General features: G+C 51.3%; 1 protein-coding gene across 1 annotated transcript; it reads right to left on the bottom strand.

Annotated features, from left to right (window-relative positions):
• Positions 1–3828: 3828 nt before the first annotated feature.
• Positions 3829–20406, bottom strand: CACNG6 (calcium voltage-gated channel auxiliary subunit gamma 6). Its single transcript, XM_047712209.1, has 6 exons — positions 19952–20406; positions 19784–19917; positions 17381–17776; positions 13376–13450; positions 11246–11383; positions 3829–4544 (listed from the first exon to the last, which is right to left on the bottom strand). Exons 1-6 carry the CDS (start codon positions 20017–20019, stop codon positions 4306–4308), a joined length of 1050 nt encoding a protein of 349 aa, XP_047568165.1. The 5' UTR covers positions 20020–20406; the 3' UTR covers positions 3829–4305.
• Between the last annotated feature and the right edge of the window lie 1976 nt (positions 20407–22382).

The following is a 22382-nucleotide window of genomic DNA, read 5'->3' as shown; positions in this document are numbered from 1 at the left end:
TCCTTGGACTCCCCGCAAACTTCTCTAGGCTCCTGTGAGTAGTGCTGCTGGGAACATTCATGTATAGGTCTTTGTCTGAGCACCTGTTTTCAGTTACAGGAAACACCCCGGATTGGTCAATCCACAGAGACAGAAAGTAGATGAGTGGCTGCTGGGGACTGGGAAGAGGGGGGAAATGGAGAGTGGCTGTTTGGTGCAGACAGGGTTTCCTTTGGGGACATGAGATGCCTTGGAACCACACAGAGAATGTACTAAATGCTGCTGGATTGTTTGCTTAAAAACGGCGAATGGTTAATTTTAGATTATATGAATTTGCCCTCCATTGAATAAGTAAATAACCTTGTAAACATCGCAAAGGCTAAACAGACACCTCTGTGGGCCTCCTCTGTCCCTCTGGCCATGGGCTTGAATCTTCTTCAGGCTTTAAAAAAAGATAAAAAAACAAACATTACACAGAAAAATAGACACAGTTCGATTCTATTTACACGAAGTTCAAACGTAAGCAAAATGAAACAACACTTTCTTTAAAGAGTAGAATTATAGTTTTGCAAAACTACAAGGAAAAGGGAAGGATTTATTCAAAATCCAGGTTGTGGCTGGTAATCTTGGAGCTGGGCACTGAGGTGGAGATGAGCTCAGTTAAGAGCCTACGTACGGCTTCCAAGATCCGAGTTCTTTATCTCAGCCAGCGTTCTAAGAAAGCGAGTGTTTTTTTATTCTGATTCTTTAAATGGGATGTTGGGTTCTTACACACGCTTTTGCATATATGATGCATTCCACATTTAAAAATAAATGTGGGCTGAATTTCAGAAAGACACTTTCGGACATCGGGTAAAACGTTAGCAACGGGGGGACCCGAGAGAAGAGTATGTGGGTCTTCTGTGCGTTATTTTGATCCTTGCAACATCCCTGTAACTTTGAAATTACATTCAAAAAGTTGCAAAATGGATTCAGAAAGGACAGGATTGTAGATTTCAAGAAGATTCTATTTTCCTTTACTGCAAAAAAACCCCAAAAACAAAAAACAAAAAAAAAACAAAACAAAAACAAGAGGAAGAGAAGCAAGTTAATGTTTCTGCAAATTATCCCACGGTATGATGTGGTTCCCATTACTGGTCTTTGGTGGGTCTCCATTCCCTGCCCCCACCTCTGAGAAGTCCACACAGACCCTGGGCAAGAAAGAGGGTGCAGAGCGCAGGCCCCGCGCCATGAGCCATTCCCAAGACCGGAGGACTCTCCCTCTGCAGGCAGACATCTCTCAGAGCCTCCCCGAGCCAGCTGGGCTCAAAGTCAAGTAGAAAAAGAAAAAGAAAAAAAAAAAAAAAGCGGGGGGGGGGATTGCTGATTCCACTCTCTGGCTTTTATCTGAGTTTATAATTACACGTTCATTAGTGTGATTATGTGATTAATATCTGTTTTCATCACCAGACTGTCAGCTCTTCGGGGGGCCCCATTTTTGCTCTCCACTGTATGCAGGGCCCAAAGTGCCACTCAGTAATAAGAGCAGCAGGGCGGATGGAGGGGGGCCCGGGGGCCAAGGCTCTGCAGGGATTAGGATGGCGGGACTCTTGGCAGTGGCTCTAGAAGGTAAGCCCTGAGAGGAGCTCTCCAAAAAAGAAAGCAGAAGAGGAACCCCAGCGGCCCGGCTCAGGTTTCCGTGGCCACTGCCCCACGCCTCCTCTGTCCGTCCAAGGAGGATGGGAACCCCCCATCTTCAGCACGACACTGGCTTCAGTACATCAGGAAATGAAGAGAGGGTCCTGCCAAAGAGGGCCCCACAGAGCCTGAGACAGGGGTGCAGGCCCGGCAAAGCAACAGAAGGCCACCCCATGTTTCCTGGATGAAAAACAATCTCCCCAGTGAGGAGGCTGCTGGGAACCCCGTGATAATTTGCAATTATATATACGTAATTATTTATGTCCTATAACATGTCACGTTATATAAAGATTATGTTTCATGTTATGTTATAAATATTATGATATGTTTATACATTAGATATTATATTTTACCTGTGTAATGTTTTGAATACTATATGTATATGATAGGCTAGTACTGTAACATTTATATAAAGATTACTATAACATATAATGTTACATTATATAGTTACATAATACATAATTGTATTTATAATGTATAATCAAATATAGAAATGCATAAGAGAATACAGTAACATTTAAAGATAATACCCATAGTATTATTAATATAGTAACAAGTGACTATAAAATACTCATATGCTATATATAATACTGACATAATATATAACATTATATATATAATTGTATGTATAAATAGAGCAACATTTAAAGGAATCAATCTCTGGGTATTAACATATTTGTATTCATAAATTTAAAATTTATTTTTAGGGGCACCCGGGTGGCTCAGTGGGTTAAGTGCCTGACTTGAGCTCAGGTCATGATCCCAGAGTCCTGGGATTGAGCCCCGCAGCCTGCTTCTCCCTCTCCCTCTGCCCATCTCCCCCATCCTGACTTGTGCTAGCTCTCTCTTGCTCTCTCAAATAAAATCTTAAAAAAAAAAAGATTTTATTTGTAAGTAATCTCTACATTCAATGTCAGGCTCAGGCTCATAACCCCGAGATCAAGAGTTGCACATTCTCAGGCATCCCTGCGTCCTTAAAAATCCCTAAGTATTTTTATTTTATTTTATTTTTTTATTTTTTTTTAGATTTTTATTTATTTATTTGACAGAGAGGTCACAAGCAGGCAGAGAGGCAGGCAGAGAGAGAGGAGGAAGCAGGCTCCCTGCTGAGCAGAGAGCCCGATGCGGGGCTCGATCCCAGGACTCTGAGATCATGACCTGAGCCGAAGGCAGCGGCCTAACCCACTGAGCCACCCAGGCGCCCCCCTAAGTATTTTTAAATGTTTAAAAGACTTTGGCTGTTGAGAAATAACAGATCGGCTTTGGCTTTTCCTGTGTAACTGAAGAATGCACTCAGGTTGTGATTCTGGGGTTGAAATACATACCTGGTCTTCACAAGGCTCAAAGCCAGCTCTTTGGCCCCACAGGATGGGAACCCTTGACCCAGGGCTTCCTTCCTCTCTGGTGCCCGCTGCTGCTGCTCCAGCTTCTACCAGCATTCTGTTCACGTGGTCACTTCATTCCCGAGAGGACAGCTCTCCGGCCTCCCTCAGAGCCCTGGGGATGCACATCCCCTCCCGCAGTCTCCTGGAGGCAATAGAGGCTTACCCATCATGCACCTCGGCGGCCCTCAGCCTCTCCAGGACCCGGTCCCAGAGCCACGTGCCCATCTTTAGGACCTGTTCCCAGGTCCTGCTGGAGCCACCCTCACAGAGCACCACAGATTGCGCTGTCCCTGCTCTGGAGGCTGGAAGCTCAGGGTCCTCACATCTCAGGGCTGGTTTTTTTTTTTTTTTTTTTTTTTTTGAGGACCGCGCTGGGAGGATCTGGGCTGGGCTCTCTCCGGGGCTCAGAGGTGACTGGCCACCTTCTCCCTGTCTCTTCCCTAGGGCCTGTCTGCATCCTGATCTCCCCTCCATACGAGGACACCAGTCCCTGGACTAGGGTCCACCCTGACAACCTTATTTTCACTTCATCACCTCTGGACAGACCCTCTCAGCAGATCAGGTCTCATGCTGAGGTCCTGAGCTTAGGACTCCAGCATAGATGTGGAAGGAATGCAGTTCAACCTACAATATTCGTGCTCTAGATCGCTGCATTTTCTTACCACTGTCTGTGGGTTTCTTGACATGTGACTTCGGGGCTAAGTAAAATGTCACAGGTTTCTGGAGAGCACAAGGGGAGTCACTTTTCTCTACCCCAGGATGCACAATCACACCCAGACTCCAAATAAAAGCTGTTAAATTTCCAAATCTTTAATCCCAAACCGACCATAGCAAGGTCAGACCCAAAGATTTCCCCTCCCCTGGTTCCCCAAGGTTCAAAATTAGGTTGAAGAGGTCTCTCCCACAAGTGAACACATCCAGATCAAGAAAACGAATCAGTCCAACTCCCTCCCAAGACACCCTGGCCTCATCCCCGCCACCCCACTCCCTCATTACCCCATCAGGTCCCCCTCCCCCCCACCTTCCCTGGGGACCCTCATTTGCAAAAAACCTCTCCCCATCCTACCCTCAAGCATCCCAATTCAGCCACGGAGAAGAACATATTCACAGAGGGAAAAGATGAGGCAGATGCAGGTCTGTGCAAACCCCATGCGCCCCACAACAAGGCAAACAGTCTTTCCAGGATTGGGGGGGCAGATTTTGGGGGATAAAATGGAGAAAAGGAAGGGATTAGAAGTAGCTTGCACAAGGCACAGAGGTGGTTCTAGGCGGCCCTGTGCCCCTGCTTGGGGCAGAGTGAGCCCCAGGGCCAGGGAGGTAAGGTGAGCAGGAGAAAGCAGCCGCCCCCCAGCAGCAGGACCAGGCTGGCCCCCACCCCACAGCCCAGGGACCAGGAGTATTCGTAGGTCAGGGCGGGGGCAGGGGGAGGCTCAGGACTGACTCTCCGCATGAGGGCTTGCACGGAATGCCGGAACACCTCCAGGCTGACCAGGAGCAGCAGGCCTGTGGGGAGAAGACAGGCATGGTGCTCAGGGTCCCCCGGGGGAAATCCCCCCACCTGGATCTGAGCTTTTCCCTAACATGCCCCATCTCATGCTCTTGTCACCCCCCCATTCATCCAACCGCCCCTTACTAAACACCTACTACACTGCACCCACAGTCTGGGAAGCTGGAGATACAGAAGGAACACAACACAAACTGAGAGGGACAGAAGGACAGAGGGACAGAATGGTGGCCACCGGGGGCTGAGGGACCAGGAGAATGTATGGGGGCTGCTTCTTCACGGGGCAGAGTTTCAGCTGGGGAAACACGAAAGTGAAAAAGGGGTGGAGATGGAGAGCGGGGCTGGCTGCTCCATGGAACAGACCAGCCACAAAAATGGATGAAATGGTAAATTTCATGTTGTGTGTGTTTTATAGCTTTAAGAAAGAAAAAAGCAGGGGGCGACCGGGTGGCTCAGTCTGTTGAGCATCCTGCTTGACTTAAACTCAGGTCATGATCTCAGGGCTGTGGGATCGAGCCCTGCGTTGGACTCCACGCTAGACATGGAGCCTGCTTCAGATTCTCTTTCCTTCTGCCCCTCCCCCTCCTTCAAACAAACAAACAAACAAACAAACAAAGCCTTGGGATCAAGAACAGCAAAAATCAAATGACAACTCCATTTTAAAATATTTTTAAAAAAAGAAAAAGAAAAGAAAAGGGGTGTCTGGCTGGCTCAGTTGGTAGAATGTGCAACTCTTGATCTCAGGGGTTGTGAATTCAAGCCCCACATTGGGTGTAGAGTTACTTAAACCAAAACCAAAAACAAAACTCCATCAAGGCTTTTGGAAAGAGTGATGATGGAATCTGAAACAGTCCGACTAATGGGAGCCCAGAGTAGAACGTGGTTGCCAAGGGCTGGTGGGGAGGGGAGTTGGGGAGATGTGGGGCAAAGGGCACAGAATTCAACTATGCAAGGCGCCGAGTTGTGGGGATCTGAGGTCCAGCGGGGTGACTATGGTTAGCAACACTGTATCCTACACTCAAAATCCGCTACAAGACTAGGTCCTCAGAGTTCCCACCATGCACACGAAGGCAGCCATGTGAGGTGACAGAGTTAATTAGGCTGACCATGGTTATCATTTCATGACAGGCAGGTATACCAACACATCAAGTCGGACACCTTGAAGACCTACGATTTCCACTCATCAACCATACCCCAGGAAATCCCATTCATCATACCCTAATGAAGAAGTGGGATCATAAAATGAAAAGAAAGGCAGTCAAGTAGCAATGCAGTTTGGTTAAAAACAACAACAACAAGAGAAGAAGAACAAGACAGACAAAGACGCTAACCTCATGGAGCTTATGTTCTACTCGGAAGAGACAGGTGGTGAGCAAGTAAACAAAAGCTTGCAAAACTCAACTTCCCGCAGGAGGCAGCGAGGAAGCATAAATGCACGAGGCAGGTGAGTGTGGTGGGGAACATGAGAAAAAGCAGCCAAACCTCAGCTTGGGCCAATCTTCACTTCCCCTTCAGAAATAGGGACTTACATTGCCAGACCTTCTGATTTTTCAAGGATAGCTGGAATTGTTTAAATGATGACTGTTTTTATGGAAATTCGTCCAACCTTTAAACACTCGCTCAGAGACATTTTTACGCACTGCCCGCCAAAGTACGTTTCTGGGTCATTGCTGGCTGTGGGCTGCCAGGCTGTAACTTCCAAAGTAAACACATGAGGAGACAAGATAATTTCAGACAGTGATGTGTGCCGGGAAAGGAGATAAATACAGGGTGAGGGGAAGGGGAGTGGCATCCAGGGGTGGAGCAGGGACTTTAAGATGGTGCCACCAAGAAGAGCCATTTGAGCAAGGCCCGGAAGATAAAAAAGAACCAGGCATACACAAAACTAAGTGAGAGCTGTTCCAAGCAGATGGAGCAGCTGGTCGAAAGGTCCTACGGCAGAACGAGTACAGGGTGTTTGGGGGAAAGAGAGAAGGTCAGTGTGGCTGGAGCAAAGAGAGTGGGGAGCAGAGAGTGGCGGGTGATGGAAGTAGAGAGGCCAGCAGGGGTCAGGTCATGTAGGACTCTCTGATGGTCATCCATGAGTCATGGGTCCTAGCGGTCTCCTCGCTCTGACCCTGAGTCTGGCCCCAACCTCAGTCTCAGACCCTCCTCTCTCCCGGCACTCTGCTTCCCTGTGCGGTTTTATCAGGGGACTGGAGAATGCAGCCAGGAAACTCTGTCCTATGGGTCACTGGCTCCCCGCTGAGGCCTCCTTGGCCCCACGCAGCTCAGTTTAAGGGACTGGAGTACAAGAGCACTGGGACCAGGAGGAGATGTTCTCCAGTCCCCTTTCTTCCTTGGCTAATCCATGCATCCTTCATTCATTCAACAGACCTTCCCTGAGCTCTCATTGTAAACAAGACTAACAAAGACCCTGTCCTCCTGGAGCTCCATCCCAAAGGGAGAATTGGACAATAACCAGGTAGATGTATTGCTGTGGGCTGAATCGTGGCCCCAGAAGTTCACGTGTTGGTGTCCTGACCCTGTAGTTTCTCAGAATGTGACTATATTTGAAGATAGGATCTTTAAAGCAATAATCAAACATAAATGAGGCCAATAGGGCCCTCATCCAATATGGAGAGCAATATGACTAATGTCCTTACAAGAAGAGGTGGTGAGAACACAGACACACAGAGTGATGATCGTGTGAGGACACAGGGAGAAGACGGCCATCTACAAGCCAAGGAGAGAGGCCTTGGAGGAAGCCAGCCCAGCCCACACCTGGATCTCAGACCTCCGGCCTCCAGAACTGTGAGAAAATACATTTCTGTTCTTTAAGCCCCTTTCCTCCCCTCAGTCTCTGGTATGTTGCCATGGCAGCCTGAGCAAACAAATACATACATAAATACATAATTTCGGGTATTGATCGAGTTTGTGGGGGAAGAAAAGGCAAGGTAGGGACATACCAGGTAGTGGACCTACTCTAGACAAGGTGGTCAACAGTGGTCCCTCTGAGGCGGTAATATCTGGTCAGAGACTTGGATGATACGAGGAAAGAAGACACGGAAAGATTTAGTGGAAGAACATTCCGGGCTGAGGAGACAGCAGTGCAAAATGCTCTGAGGAAATGAGCTTGGAGTATCTGAGGGGGAGTGGAGAAGCCCACATGGCCGAGTGGAGGGAGCGAGTAGTAAGAGCTGAAGTCCCACATAGTCAGGAGCCAGGCCACGTAAGACCTTGGAGCCACATTATTCTAATGGTAGTAATTTATTGTTACTCTATTGGCCTTTGAACTAGGTAGGAACCACAGAATGATCTGCAGTTTGAAAACATGACTAACCCCAAAGTCAAAAAAGGTAGGACTTGGCCATGGTCTATAGTCTGTGGACCCCTGGCCTTGACACGCTAGCTTTGCGCCAAGTAATCTAACCAGATGCTGTCATGTCTCATCTCTTCCCACTAGATCTTACGAGATACGTATTATTGTCATTCCCGCTCTATAGATGGGAAGTGGAGCTTGGGTTTGAGGGAAGCCAGGTCTACTCCGTACACTATTCTGTTAGGCACATCACTCTACCTCCTCCTTGACCAAGCCTGACATCCCTTGTATGACCTAGAAGGGCCCATGTGATCTGGCCCTTGCCTACTTCTTCAGCCCCCTTTCGGCTGCTCTTTCCACCCTCTAATGGTAGAGAGTAAGATTTCTTTCAGCCTTTAGATGCACCAAATTCTTTCAAGCCTGGAGCCTCGTATGCAGCCGTATTTATGTTACACTTCTTCTGAGAAGACTTCCCTGATCACTGCCACTTAATTCAATATCACATCTCCCTCTTATACATTTCCTTCATACTCTGTTCGTTTATAGCATTTACCACAGCTGAAATTATCAACATATATTAATTCATATTAGTACTGTCTGGCCGGCCAATTTCTATCTCCCTCACTAAACTATACATGCACGAGGGCAGGAAACTTGTCTGTCTCAGAGCTCTAACACATGAACAACACGTGATGTGTATATTTTATGAAGAGAAACAATATAACCCAAATATGTCCCTTTATCTAAGGAGACCTTAAAAACACAATCTGCACAGTCCCTGATACCCGATATAACCAAAGCACCTACAGCATCAAATCCGCCCCCTCACTTTCATTTGGCTGTACAGTCTGCAGAAAATTTCATGCCTGAGACTTCCATAAAACATTCTTCTATCCACACCTCCATGGCACCCCCAGGAATAACCCGGGTATGAGTTCAGTAATAACAGCAGCACCAAATCCCTACCATGCTGTAAATTCCATGAGAACAGGGACATGTTGACCTCATTCATCATTCTATCCCCCAGTGGTTCCTAACACAGCATCGAGCACTTACAAGATATCAAAAAAATACTTGTTCACTAATTAGATGGATGAACAGATGGAAAAATAGATTAGATGGAGAGGAGGAGAGAGAAGGGGAGAATGGAAAAGGAAGAAGAGAAGAGAGTGGGAGGGGAATTAATGAATTGATAGATGGATGCCTGGATGGATGGATGGGATGGATATTTGACAAATGGATGTTTGGATCAGTGAGTTTGGGGATATAAGAACACATGGGCTCAGAGATTAAAAAAAAAAAAAAAGATTTACCAGATCACGTGACTCTTCAGAAATTGGGATTCCAACCCAGATCTTTTGATTCCCTGGTCCATCTTTTATACCAGGATCCGCCTCACTCTCCATGCTCCAGCCATACTGGCTTTCTTCCAAGACCTTAACTTCATCAAACTCTGTCTAGCTTGGTTACTCAGGGTAACTCTCTAACTCTCTGCTTTAAACCAAGGATTCTTATTATGCACTCTCACAGAAATCTACTTTCCTTTTCCTCTATAGCACCTAGAAGTTTATAATGGTGGGATGACCTGTGATATTTCTGTGTCCTTAACCAGATGATAATCTCCATAAGGGAAAGCACCTTTCTGTCTTGTACACTCTGATAGGACCTCTACATACATGTACAAATGTATTGTGTGTACTGTGTCTGTGTGTGCACAAAGAGTAAAATGAACACACGAATTAATGAAAGGAAGGAAGGGACATGACTGACTCCCCCTCCCTTATTTAGGAAGATACTAAGGCAACAAAATAATAAAAATTGGCCATTATTATTTTCCAATCATACGTTCGTGCTCTCGAAGACTCATCATGTCTCTCTTACCTTGCATCAGGATCTACCTCTCTTTTTGTTAGAGTTACCCTGTACCTTTGTGCAAGATTTGGCCTGCTTTATGCTCTGACCTTCATTCTGTTCCTCAAACTTGTTAAGTCTTTTACAGCCTCTTGTATGTGCTAAACCTTCCTCGCCATCATCATCACCATCATCGCCAACATCGCCACAAACATCACCAATTTTGCCACCACCTCTGTCACCACCACACTCTGATAGGATGATTCCTATTCATTCTTCAATTGCCAGCTTAAATATCACCTTCTCTGAGTTTCTCGGACATACCCTGACTGCAATACATTCCCCTAATAGGCTTTATCCTGACTCTCATCACAATTATGGTTGTAATATGTGTAATTACTCATTACAGTCCAATTGTTTTTTATATTTTATTTATTTATTTGACAGAGCGAGAGAGCATAAGCGGGGGAGCAGCAGAAGGAGAGGGAGAAGCAGGCTCCCTGCTGAGCAGGGCACACAATGCAGGACTCCATCCCAGGACACTGGGATCATGACCTGAGCTGAAGGCAGACTCTTAACCAGCTGAGCCACCCAGATGTCCCTGGTTACTGTCTAATTCAGTCAGAATCTAGGCTCTGTGAGGGACAGACACCATATGTCTTGTTAGTCTTGTACCTCCAGCCCTTAGCACAGCACATGGACTATAGCAAGTGCTCAGTAAACACACAAAGCATAAATAAGTGAAGCTAATATAATTAATGACTTTTATATCTTCCTTAGAAAACATTTGATCCAATGAGGACTATATTAACAAAATGTAACATTTTTTTTGGACCATCAACTCCAAGAATACAACAGTCCTTAAAGACCCCAGCTCCAAATCTAAAAGAATGTTTGGAGACCTTCCAGTTCTCAGTGAATAATAGCGCTTAGAACCCTCACATTTGAGCCTACAATAGCCCTTGTGCTTCCCAGAATCCAACAATGCTTAGAGATGTCCTCCAACTTCCTAGTATACAACAGTGCTTGAAGACTCCAGGTTGAACCTGGAGATGCACCCTCCCACCAATTCTCAGCCAACAACAGGGCTCAGAATTCTCCTATGTTTGAGACCACTATAAACGTTGAGCTTCTCCAATCACCAGCATCCAACCCAGCATGCAATAATCCTTGGAGACCCTTGGTCCAAATTTAAAATTGATCCTCAGACAACAACAAAACTTGGAATTCTCCCATTTTGTAGCATACTATTGCCCATGGGTTTCCCTCAACTCTCAGCATGCAAGAGTGTTTGGGGACCCTACCTCCCAGCATACAACAGTGTTCAGCACACCCTACCTCCCAGCATGCAACAGTGCCTAAAGATCCAACCTCCCAGCATGAAACATTGCCTGGAGACCCAACCTCCCAGCATGCAACAGTAGTTGGAGATCTAACCTCCCAGCATGCAACAGTGCTTGGACACCCTACTTCCCAGCATGCAACAGTACCTGGAGATCCAACCTCCCAGCATGCAATTCCCTCAGTCTCCAGGCTCTCAACCCTCACCTGAGAGGCCAAAGCAGACAGCTCCAACTCGGAGTAGGAACTCTGCACCTTTGCTGAGCACCATGATGACACAGAGGCACCCCAAGGCCATGACTGCCAAGCCTAGGACCGCTATCACTGCAGCTGCCAGATTCACCTCTGCAAGGGGAGGAAAGGGAAGAAGCAGAGAACATGGGATGTAGGAAGATCTCCCCTATAGGCACCCAGAACTAAGAAGATGGAAGATTCAGAACCAGTCAAAACTTTTCAGGTAGATCATCCAGTCCAATATTACGCTTACGCTGTTGAAGGAACTAAGACTCGCAGAGGGCCAGGGATTTGCCTGAGACCCCAGAGCAAAGAGGAGATACAGCCAGGATATGAAGGGAAAGGGAACATCATTACTTATGATCTGGTCCCTGTTTGCTTACAGGTGAAGCAGCTAAGACAGTGGACATGTGGGTGACAACAGAGAAGAGAGTATGTTACAGAGGAACGGTCCAAGTCTGAATTCTCCCCAGCCACTTCCTCATTGGAAGACTGTAGTAGAAATCACCAAACCTCTCTGAGCCTTGGTTTCCTCCTCTAGAAAATCAGGATCAAAATCTCTATTTGATTGGGTTTTTGTAAGGATTAGAAATCTAGTGTGCCCAGTGGAGCGCCTGGCACACAGCAGGTGTTCTGAACACGGGCACACTGATGACTTCCTCTCCCAGACAGGCACAGAGACTTGCCTGAGCTCACTGAGCACAAAGACAAGACACAAAGGAGGGATACCCACTCTACTAAGCACGGAGCAGCACACTGTCAGTTTTAGCTGCACTGTCGCATTAAATCCTTACAAAGACTGGATAAGAGTCATGATACGACCGAAGTCCCTTTACTGGTAGGGAGGGATACTGAGACACTGGGCTGATGGAGAGGCTGTGGTTGTAGCAGAAAGGGGAAAATTCTAAGAGTCCCATTATTCAGTATGTGTGTGGTCTATGTGCGGTCTTTTCATTTTAAGTGGATTTAAATTAAAACAAAATTTGGGGTGCCTTGGTGGCTCAGTGGGTTGAATGTCTGACTTGATTTTTTTTAAAGATCTCACCCTATTTGAGAGAGAGAACAAGTGTGGATGAGCAGGGGAGGGGGCAGAGGGAAGCAGGCTCCCTGCTGAACAGGGAGCCTGATATGGGGCTCCATACCAGGACCCTAAGATCAGGACCTGAGCTGAAGACAGAAGCCCAACTGACTGAGCCACCCAGGTGCCCCATGAAGGTCAGACTCTTGATCTCAGCTCAGGTCTTGATCTCAGGGTTGTGAGTTCAAGCCCCACATTGGGCTCCATGCTGGGCATGAAGCCTACTTAAAAGCAAACAAACTCCAAATTAAAAAAAAAAAAAAACAAACAACCTAGTTTCTGGTGGCTCAGCTGTTAAGCCTCTGCCTTCAGCTCAGGTCATGATCCCAGGGTCCTAGGATCGAGTCCCACATTGGCCTCCCTGCTCAGTGGGGAGTCTGCTTCTCTTTCTCCCCTTGCTCCTCCCCCCTGCTCATGCTCTTTCTCTGTCAAATAAATAAATAAATTCTTAAAACACACACACACACACACTGAGTTTCTTCATCACACTAGCCACATTCCAAGTGCTCAGCAGCCACATGGGGCCAGTGGCTACCATACTGGTCAGCAAAGATAACATTTTCATTTCATGGAAGATTCCATTGGAGATCATTGCCTAGGAGTCAGGACTATTTGGGTTTGAATTCTGCCACTGCCTCTGCCACTTCCCGGGAGAAGTAAATGTAACCATTTCTGGGCCTCCATTTTCTCATCTGGAAGATGAAGACAGAGCCGCTGCCCCATGGGGTCATACAAGGGACCAGAGTTCTTAGAAAGGAAACCTTCAGCGCTGTGCTTAGCATGTGACGAGCACACATCACTAAGATGTTGAAGTACTACCCACAGAAAGGGGCTGCGGCTTGCCTGAAGTCACACAGCACGTGACAAAGGCAGAGCTGGGGCAGAAGCATCAGGCACAGAGGGGCCCCCCCAAAGACGGGACCTCCCCAGGGCAAAGCAGAGAAGACAGTGTCATCAAGAACTCCTCCAGCATGGCCAGCCTATCCCCTCACCCCCACTCCCCCACCGCAGGGTACAGTTCTCACCTTTCTTTGTAGTTCTCTGGAAGATGCGTGCATTTTCCCCCGTGGTAAAGAATTTGAAATAGGTACAGTTTGCTTCTGTGGGAGCAGGAGAGAAAGAGGTGGTGACATGGAAGTTGCTAGGCTAAGGTCAGGATAGACATTTAGCATCACTCACAGCAGCCCTAAAAATAGTTCATCCACATTCCCGACAGACACAGGACACAGATGATGCTAGGAAAAACCACCTGCCGTCTCCTAGCTATCAGGGGCTCGGGCTCCAGTCTGCTCTGAGGCCCAGATCCGTGGCCTAGTGAGGGCCGTTGACCTCTCTGGGGCCTCTGACTCTTTCTCTATAATATGAGAAAACAGTCTCGTTCTGGGCTCCACCATATGGGTTTGCTGAGGGCCACGTGGGATTAGAAACAATGATCGCTTTATTCAACAAAGGACACCAAGATATGGGGAACAGAAGGCTAACAGACTCGGAAGAGATTCTCATCTCAGAGAGAATTCACTCCTGCAGGTCAGCAAGAAAAGAGAGGGAAACCAATTGAAAAATGGGCAAAGGATATAAATAGTCAATTCACAGAAGACGTCTGAATGACTCACAAGGATATGAAGAGATGCTCCACCTTCCCAGGGATCCCAGAAATGCAACTTAAATCAGCAGGGGAACGCCACTTTAGATCAATTAGATTGGCAAATATTAAAAGGATAATATCAAGCAGTGGGAAGAGAAGAGGAAACAGCTGGGAGTATACACTCGTGTTTTTTGGAAAGCACTCCGACGTCCTTTACGAAATGAAGTACATTGATAACCTAACCTATAGCCCAACAATTTCATCTCCGGGTGCGTGCCCAGGCGAACACTAGGAGCAGGAACATACATGTGCATGTTCGCTGCAACACTGTTGCTAATAACGGGGAATCAGAATCAGCCCAAGCATCCATGTCTAGGGGCTCAAGTAAGGGTGAGGGACTGGCTCTTGAGCAAATCTCTGCAGCGCACAGTAGCCAAGAATTAGAGTAACAAAGCCATGTGGGGAGACCTGAGCAAGTGTTGAGAAAAAAAAAATCATAAACAGGAAAAAAATCCACGGCATGGTATCATTTATGTAAATTAAAACACAGACAGATATAAAGAACGGTCAGTATTTTCCAAGTTAACATGTATATTCGTGTGTGCGTACCCAGCCCTTTAAAGAGCCGAGTTAGAAAGGAATGGTGGGGGGACGGGGAAGAACAGCATCTGAAATAAAGCATGAGAAGGATCTTGGGAAGGCAACTGGTGACAATTGTGGTGTCAGCCAAAGAAGAACCAGATTCGTCCGACTTGGTGTACCTGAGGTCCAAGGACACCGAAGCTTTAAAAGGGTGGGAGAGGGGGCATTTTCCAAACTGCATTTCAAAACCAGGACCTCTCATAGAGTTCGCCTGGCCCCAGGCTCTCCTTCTACAGATGGGGAAACTGAGGCACGGGAAGGCAGACAGGAAGAGAGGTTCAAGATGTAGGAGAGGGGGGCTGGGTGGTCTGGAGAAGGAGAAAGGAACTGACCAAATTGTGGAGTGACAAGAAATAAGGTGCTGAGTCAGGCGATTTGGGGGGAGACCCCACAGCCGTGCCCCACGGAAAGGCGAGGGGCAGGCGGGGTCCCATCCAAAGCAGTTTGACGGGAGTCCTTACCCCGCAGCGGCAGCAATCCTGCAGCAGCAAGAAGTAAAAGATGCTTCATGCAGCAGAGCAAAGGGTGAGGCTGCTTATTTTGTAGCAGTCTGTGGGGGACTAAGGGTCTTCATCCACGAGGGAAAGGTGAAGTCCCATCTAGAGAGTAAGAAGGTGTGGTACATCTTTCTGAGAGAGTGCGGGCTGCCTGGACCTCTCACCTCTGACTCCGGATGGCATAGCCCATTTGGAAAAGAGCAGGATGGCTCACACACACCCTTCTCCCCACGCAGCCCAGGGAAATATGAGAGCCCTTTGAAGGGTAGGGCAACGTGTGGGATAGTCCTGAGATAATGGAAGTTGTGAGTTTCTGGAGGGTCCCCTGGAGGGTCAGGAGTGTGGGAGGATGGAGACCGTCCTGGGAGGAAGCTGAAGTCCTTTCTGATCAATGGGGGGGGGGGGGGGGGCGGGCATCAAGGGATGTGAGGAATCCTGCCTTGTGCAGTGAGCTTGGGGCAGGGGGCATCCCCTCAGGGGACAGCCAGGACCTCTGGGACATCTTTGTGGACTGGTGAGATGCAATCCAGTGTGGTTGTTAAGAACAGAGACAACCAGCGTTCAAATCCCCTATGACTAGCCCGGGTGCAGAGATAAAGCCGATTAACCTTCCTCACTCCTCATTCCTGGCTTCTGTAAGATGCGGATGATACCTCGTACCTATCTAGAAGGTTGCTACGAGGATATGAGGATTAATGAGTTCACACATGTGAAGTACTTCGAACAGAGCCTGGGGAGCATAAGCCTCCAAGCATATTACACAAGCATAGGATTCCCAGGGCAGCTCATTTGGTCGACTTTTGGGAACTTCCTGCCTGAGACACCACGGGGCAAACAGAAAAAAACAAAAAATGAGCCCATCTGCAGAAGCAAAGTGTTTAATCCAGACCCTGAGTGGGTGGGGAACTCACACAACAAGGGGTGCCGGGCGTCTCACTTTGCTCTCAAGGACTTGGGATGTCCTATTTGGGACCGTATGGATGTAAGACAGCACATCTAGATAAGTGAGAAGGGAAATCCCATCCGGAGCCCAGAGGGGTAGAGGATCTTCTCTGAGGGGCACTGAGGTGCTGGGAGGGTAGAGTGCTGGAGATCTCATGTGGGTGATCAAGCCCGTGACAACCCGGCTGGGCCGCGAGGGGTGTGGGATACAGAGCAAGAGCCCGCTGGGGCTCCCAAGGGGTATAGGATGTCCCACTGGTGTACATGCCCCGTCGGGGAGAGTGTGAGGTATGGGATAGCTCTCTGGCATCGGCAGGGGTGAAAGGGCATTCTGCAGGACAGTGAGGGCTGTGGGGTGTCTGTAAGAGAAAGTAAGAAAGGCCAGAGGGTCCAGTCTGGACACTCCGGAGTGGGAGGCATGGAGATGAAGCTGCACGTTCCCCGGAGGCATCAGATCTCCCCTGGGATGTTGCAGGGTGTCTGGCAAACCCCAACTCTCTCTCCAGGCGCACAGGCTGTGTCAGGAGTGCAGGCTGCTTGCGTTGCCAGCGGTGTGCGGGGGACAGGCCGGGGTTCAGGACATGGGCTGCATGGAGAGGTACAGGACCTCTTCAGGGAGCACGGGCTCTCTCTGGGATACAGGCTGGCCTGGAGACACACAGACGTCTGGGCCTGCATGCTCTGCTGGACGTACAAGAGCTCTGGAGGTCAGAGCATGGTCTGGAGCACAGGCTAGCCTGTGGTACCAGCTGGTCTGAGGGTGCAGGCTGGCCTGGGGTTCAGGCTGATCTGGGGGTGTAGGCTGGTCTGAGCGTGCAGGCTTGTCTGGGGTGAAGGCTACTCTGTACATACAGGCTGGTCTGAGGGTGCAGGCTGATCTGGGGAGTATAGGCTGGTCTGGGGGTACAGGCTGGTCTGGGGGCACATGCTGGTCTGGGGGTGTAGACTGGTCCAGGCGCACAGGCCAGTCTGGGGGTACAGGCTGGTTTCAGGTTGGGCTAGTTTTAGGGCACAGACTAATCTGAGGGTACAGGCAGTTTGGGGCATGGGATATAACTGGGACAGGCTGCTTGAGGGGATGGGTACAGGAAGGCCAGTTACAGGCTAGTCTGAAGTAGAGTCTTTCTTCTTTCCCTCTTCTCTCTCCCTTACCCCCTACTCCCCCCCACCCAATACAGTTTGCGTCTGGGGCAAAGGTTCTCCCAGGGAGCACTGGCTGGGCCAGTGCTGGGCCTGGGCTGGTTCTGAGGCTGCAGGTTTCCTTCTTGGGGCTTAGGCTCCCCCTAGGGTATGGGTTCCGCTGACCCCCGACCGCTCCCGCTCCCTTGGGGTACAATCCTTGGGCTGGGGGCGTAGCTTCTCACCTCCGGGCAGCTCCGCGGGGCCGCAGGTGTCTCTGCCCGCGGGCACATCGGACTGCCACAGCCGCTTGGTGCACATCTTCCACAGCCCCATGTGGGCGGCCTCGCAGATGGCACTGCCATTGGTCTTGTAGGTGTTGAGCTCTACCCAGAACTCGGTGCCCACGGCCAGCACGGCTAGCGTGGCGCCCACGGCGCTCAGCAGGAGCCCCAGCTTGATCTTTCCCTCCTGCTCGGGCGTCAGCTGGTGCTGCCCCTGAGCCCGCCGGCGGCTCACAGCCTCCCGCCGCCGCCGGTCCTCCTCTTGCATGAAGAAGTTGGACCACATCATCATCCTGGAGGCGGCAGCCCCGGCGGGGCTCAGAGCAGGTGCAAAAGAGGCAGAGCCGAGGAGGGGTCCTGAGGGCGGGAGGGGGGAGGCCAGCGCCTGTGGTCCTGAAGGCGTGAGGGGCTCAGTTTCCACTGGATTCTGAGAAAGGAAGATGTGAACCTTCCCCAGAACCTCCAGTAGGGGAGTTGAGGTTTCCTCCGGGGCTTAGAAGAGGAAAAAATAGAGCCTCTGGGCGGAAACCCTCCAAGTTCAGAGGAGGGCCTGGGGAGGCCCAGAAACTCCACAAGGAAGGTGGGACCCAGAAGAAAGGCAGGGTCCCCCAAGGTGCAGAGCTGAAACCTGGGTCTCTAGCAGAGGGACCTCGGGCTCCAGAGCAAGAACTGAGCCCTGGCTGAGGCTCTGAGGGGTCACTCTGGGTCCCCACTGGGAGGAATCACCAGAGGGAAACTGGGTGTCCGGGAGCACCCCACTAAGGCTCAGAGCTCGGGGTACCCAGGGATGGTAGCCGAGGGCCTCTTGAGTGTTTGAGAGGAGAAGCCTCGTGGTTCCTTTTGGGCTCAGAGTCTGGAGTGGGAGAAGCTGGGTCCCCTCTGGAGTTCTGAAGAGATTGGAACTCCTTCTGGGTCTCAGAAAGGCCGTAGGGCCCCCAACATTCACAGAAGGGAACAGTGGAGTCCTGACGTGGCTTCAGGAAAAGGGGGTGGGTGTCTCCCTGGCCATTCAGAGAGTCTCCCTGCGTCTGAGAGAGAGGACAGTGGCTCAGAGACACAGTGGGGTCCAGAGAAGGGGGCTGGCAGACGCCCCCGGGCTCAGGAGGGGGACCTGGGGTCCTATCGGGGCCAGAGGGAAGGGCTGTGGTCCCCACCGAGGCTCAGGAAACGGGCACGAAATCCCCCCCGGGATTCGAAGGACAACTGGGACCCGGAAGGGACTCAGCGTCCCTTTGGGATCACTCGGCTCCCCCTCCCCCGGGCTCCCAGGGCCTGCCGGGCCGGGAGGGCTCCAGGCTCAGCTCCAGGCCAGCTGCCTCCCGCAGGCCTCCCACCCTGGTCTCCCCGGCAGGGCCCCCTCTCGCTCTCCTGCCTCCGCGCCGCGCCGGCCCCAGCTCCGCGACGCCTCCGAGCCGTCGGGTCCTGCAAGTCGCCGCCCGCTCCGCCCCGACACGCCGCTCGGCTCGGTCCGGCGTCGCCCCACCCGCCTACCCCCGCGCCCTCCCGGGCTATTTCAGGCTCGACCCGTAAATAACACCCGCACCTGTCGCCCAGCGCGTTACCATAGGGACCCTGGGTATTTTAAGGGGACGCGAGGGGAGGAGGGAAGCTGCCCCGGGAGGAGGGCCTGGGGGCGGGGTCCTGACCCGGCTGGAGCCCGAGGGGACTTTAATTTCCTTAAGGGGCAAGCGCCTGAGCCGAGGATCCCATCTCCATGGTGGCAGGGAACCTGGATTTGGGGTCCGGAGCAGGCCTGGCTGGGAGCCTGAATTGCTAGGTCTGAGGGAGGAGTGACTGGGGCCCCTGACTCCTGGGTCTGAGGGAGGAGGAGGGGCTGGGGCTGGGGCTGGACTCCTGGTCGGAGGGTGGAGAGGGCTGGAGGCTTGGACTCCCCGGTCTGAGGGAGGAGGGGACTGGGGGGCTGGACTCCTGGGTCTGAGGGAGGAGGGGCTGGCCTGGGCTTCCTGGGTCTGAGGGAGGAGGAGGGGCTGGCAGCCTGGACTCCTGGGTCTGAGGGGGGAGGTTGGGGGCCTGGACTCCTGGGTCTGAGGGAGGAGGGGGCTGGGAGCCCGAACCCCTGGGTCTTGATGGATGCAAGAACTCATGCTGGTGCTGGCGTCTTCAGCTCCCCAGGGGTGAAAGGGGCAGGCCTCAGGGAGAGGCTGGGTGTCAGGGGCCCTGGAACCAGAACCACAGTCCTCGTCATCGAGTTTATTAGACAGGGGGCCCCCAGGGGACCTTCCATGCAGCTTCAGCTCCCCTGGGGGCAGGGACAGGGACAGCCATGTGGAATGGCAGCAGGGCCTGATCTTCACCCCTCACCCCTCCCTCAGCCCTTGTGCAGACAGGCCGGGTGGGACCCACCTTCCACCACCTCTTCTGTCCGTCCATGGTTGGCCGCTCCGGGGTGCACCCTGGCCCTGTCTGTCTGCCCTGCTGTGGACACGTTCAGTGCCCTGTGCGGCTTGCATTGGAGTATGAGTTGCCTGGAATGTGACCGCGCGCGCGCGCGTGTGTGTGTGTGTGTGTGTGTGTGTGTGTGTGTGTCTCTCCAGCTCTCCCACCAGCCTGGGGCAGGGAAGGGTACAGGAGAGACTCATCTTTGTCCTCAACACCGCCCAGCCCAGGACTGGACACACAGGAGGCCTTGGGAGATGTGCATCGGGTGACTTAAAAGGATGGACGGATGGATGAAATGAGATGTGACACACAGACAGGTCCTCCCACGGGAGGGGAAGGAGCCCCCGTCGGGACGCGCCTCCCTCTGCGTTCTAACCAGCCTTGCTCCCTGTCTCTCAACCAGCAGCTGGGAGATTGCCGGCCAGGCTCCTGGAAGGCCTGGGACTCCTTCTTAAATGAGTGACACCTGCTCGCTCCTTTCCCGAGCCTGGCAGGACCCAGAGGGGAGCCGGAGCATTCGGAGCACGCCGTGCCCCTGCAGCACAGTGCCATGCCCTGACTCCATCGTCCCCTCCTGGCCTGGGTTGCCTACCCCCCCCACCCCCGGTCTGCATCTCACCCCAGCTAAGCCACTTGGGAGTGCACAGTCCTGTCCTGCCTCCCCTTGCTCTCTTTTCCCAAAAAGAGTATGAACTTTCTTTGGTATGAAAGCCCTTGTAATTTTCATGCTAAAAAGTGGCTTGTCCCTTTCCCTTCCTCTGGTCTCAACCATTGCACTGAAACGTCCTCTTACCAGGCCAGACCTCGCCATCCTCTGGCTCCTGGGCTTTCTCTGCAGTTCTCAGTCCCACTGGCCACTGCCTACCCCATGGTCACCCCCTCCCCCAGGGCTTCGTTTGCTACATCCTCTTCTCCCCTGACACAGATGACCCTGAGCCTTTAGCCAAGGTCACCTCTCCCTCGGCGTTCTCCCTCTAGGCACCCCCTCCCCCACTCAGGGCAGCCCCGTGGCTTTCAATGTCTCCTGTATGCTGACCTTTCCAAAACTTATATCACCAGCCATGGCTTCTCCCTGAAGCTCACATATCCAGCAGGTTACCGGATACCCTGAATTGGGTTTCAGGCAGGCATCTGCAACTTGACGTGTCCGAAGGAGGACGCCTGGTCCCTCCCACCCAAATCCCGATTCCTTGTTCCAGGACCCCCTTCCAGGCAACACACCACAGCTCGGTGCTGTGCAAGTCCGATTAATAATTCCTCTTTCTGTCACTCAGGCTTCCTAAAATGCAAATTTCTTCCCAGGACTACAGGATGGGCACCTAGCCTATGCCCTGACCTTGCCCTACTGTGTTAATTGGCCTGCCACAAGGTCTCCCCCCAAACCTCCCGTGCCACCTTGGGTGGCCTGAATGCTTCTCCTGTCCTCTTTCCATGTGACTAGTCCCATATCTGTTCAAATGTCACCACTGCAGTGAGGCTTGAAGTCCCGTGTCACTGTCACCACACCCTGGATAGTGTTAATTCACCTCTTGGTAACCGCAGTGTTTATCGTTGGTCTCTCCTGGGGATTCCAGAGGGCAGGACCTTGACCGTCTGCCCATCACATTCCGTAGGCCTAGCCTGGGTCCAGAACAGTTTGGCACTTGATAAATACTTCTTGCATACTAATCCTGAACACAAACGAAAGAAGTGGGTCATTCCTATCCTGTCTCCACACTTGCTTCGGGGCAGATCTCTGGATCCTTCTCTGTGGTTCCACCTCTCTGTCTCTGTTTAGTTTTGTGTACCTCTGAGACATCCATGCTCTGACATGTGCACCTCTGCCCCCCTCTCTCTCCCCATCTGCTCACCCTCAGGGTCTTCAACTTTCCCTGGCTCTGTGACTCACCCAGTGTTCTCTTACATCCCCTCCCCCAACCCCGCTCTTCCCATCTCTCCACTCCTCCTCATCTCCCCCATCCTTCACCTCTTTCTTGCTCTATATTTGGCCTTTGGACTCTAGAATCCACGCCCCCCCAACCAGTTCTACCCCCTCCTCCACCAAGGAATCCCCCCTCCCACCCATCTTATCTCTCTGGACTCTGCTTCTCTCTGTCCTGTCTCTCCATTGAGCTTCCGTACACTCTGTCTTGTAGTCCATCCCCCACATTTTCTACCCACTCTCCCTAAAACAGCTCCCAGGGAATTCCTCCCTGGTTCCCTGCCCTCTAGGCTCTCCCTGTTTCTAGTCCACCCATAGCGCCCCCAAGGGGAACTCCCAACACCCAGTCTGATCCCATCCCTCCCTTGGCTGCCTCCTGTCATCAGAACAGAGGCTGCTGAAGCCCCTGGCACCACCAATGACCACTTCCTCCCCCTCCATGTCCCAGGCTGTCTTCCCACCAGACTGGGAGCCCTAGAGGGCTGGGCAGTGTCTGAAGCATCTCCAGCCCCCAGTATGGCCAGGCACAGGGCCTGGCACACAGGAAATATTTACTGAGCAAATGAAGGGACATCCATGAAGCAACGTCCCTTCTGCATCCCCGGTGGCCTTTGAATCCATCCCCTCCACCCCCACAGCCCT

This window comes from Lutra lutra, chromosome 17, assembly GCF_902655055.1.
Source record: "Lutra lutra chromosome 17, mLutLut1.2, whole genome shotgun sequence".
Lineage (NCBI taxonomy): Eukaryota > Metazoa > Chordata > Mammalia > Carnivora > Mustelidae > Lutra > Lutra lutra.
Note: the sequence above shows the minus strand (reverse complement) of the source record. Positions and strands in the feature narration are given on the sequence as shown.

Bases quoted from the DNA above. Each gene is read 5' to 3' on its own strand.
- CACNG6 (XM_047712209.1), bottom strand. From the start codon at position 20,019: ATGAGTCTCTCCTGTACCCTTCCCTGCCCCAGGCTGGTGGGAGAGCTG. The intron at 19,918-19,951 runs CACACACACACA...CGCGCGCGCGCG, and splicing joins GAGAGACACACACACACACA to GTCACATTCCAGGCAACTCA. The intron at 13,451-17,380 runs GTGAGAAGCTAC...CTGCTCCCACAG, and splicing joins CCCCGCGGAGCTGCCCGGAG to AAGCAAACTGTACCTATTTC.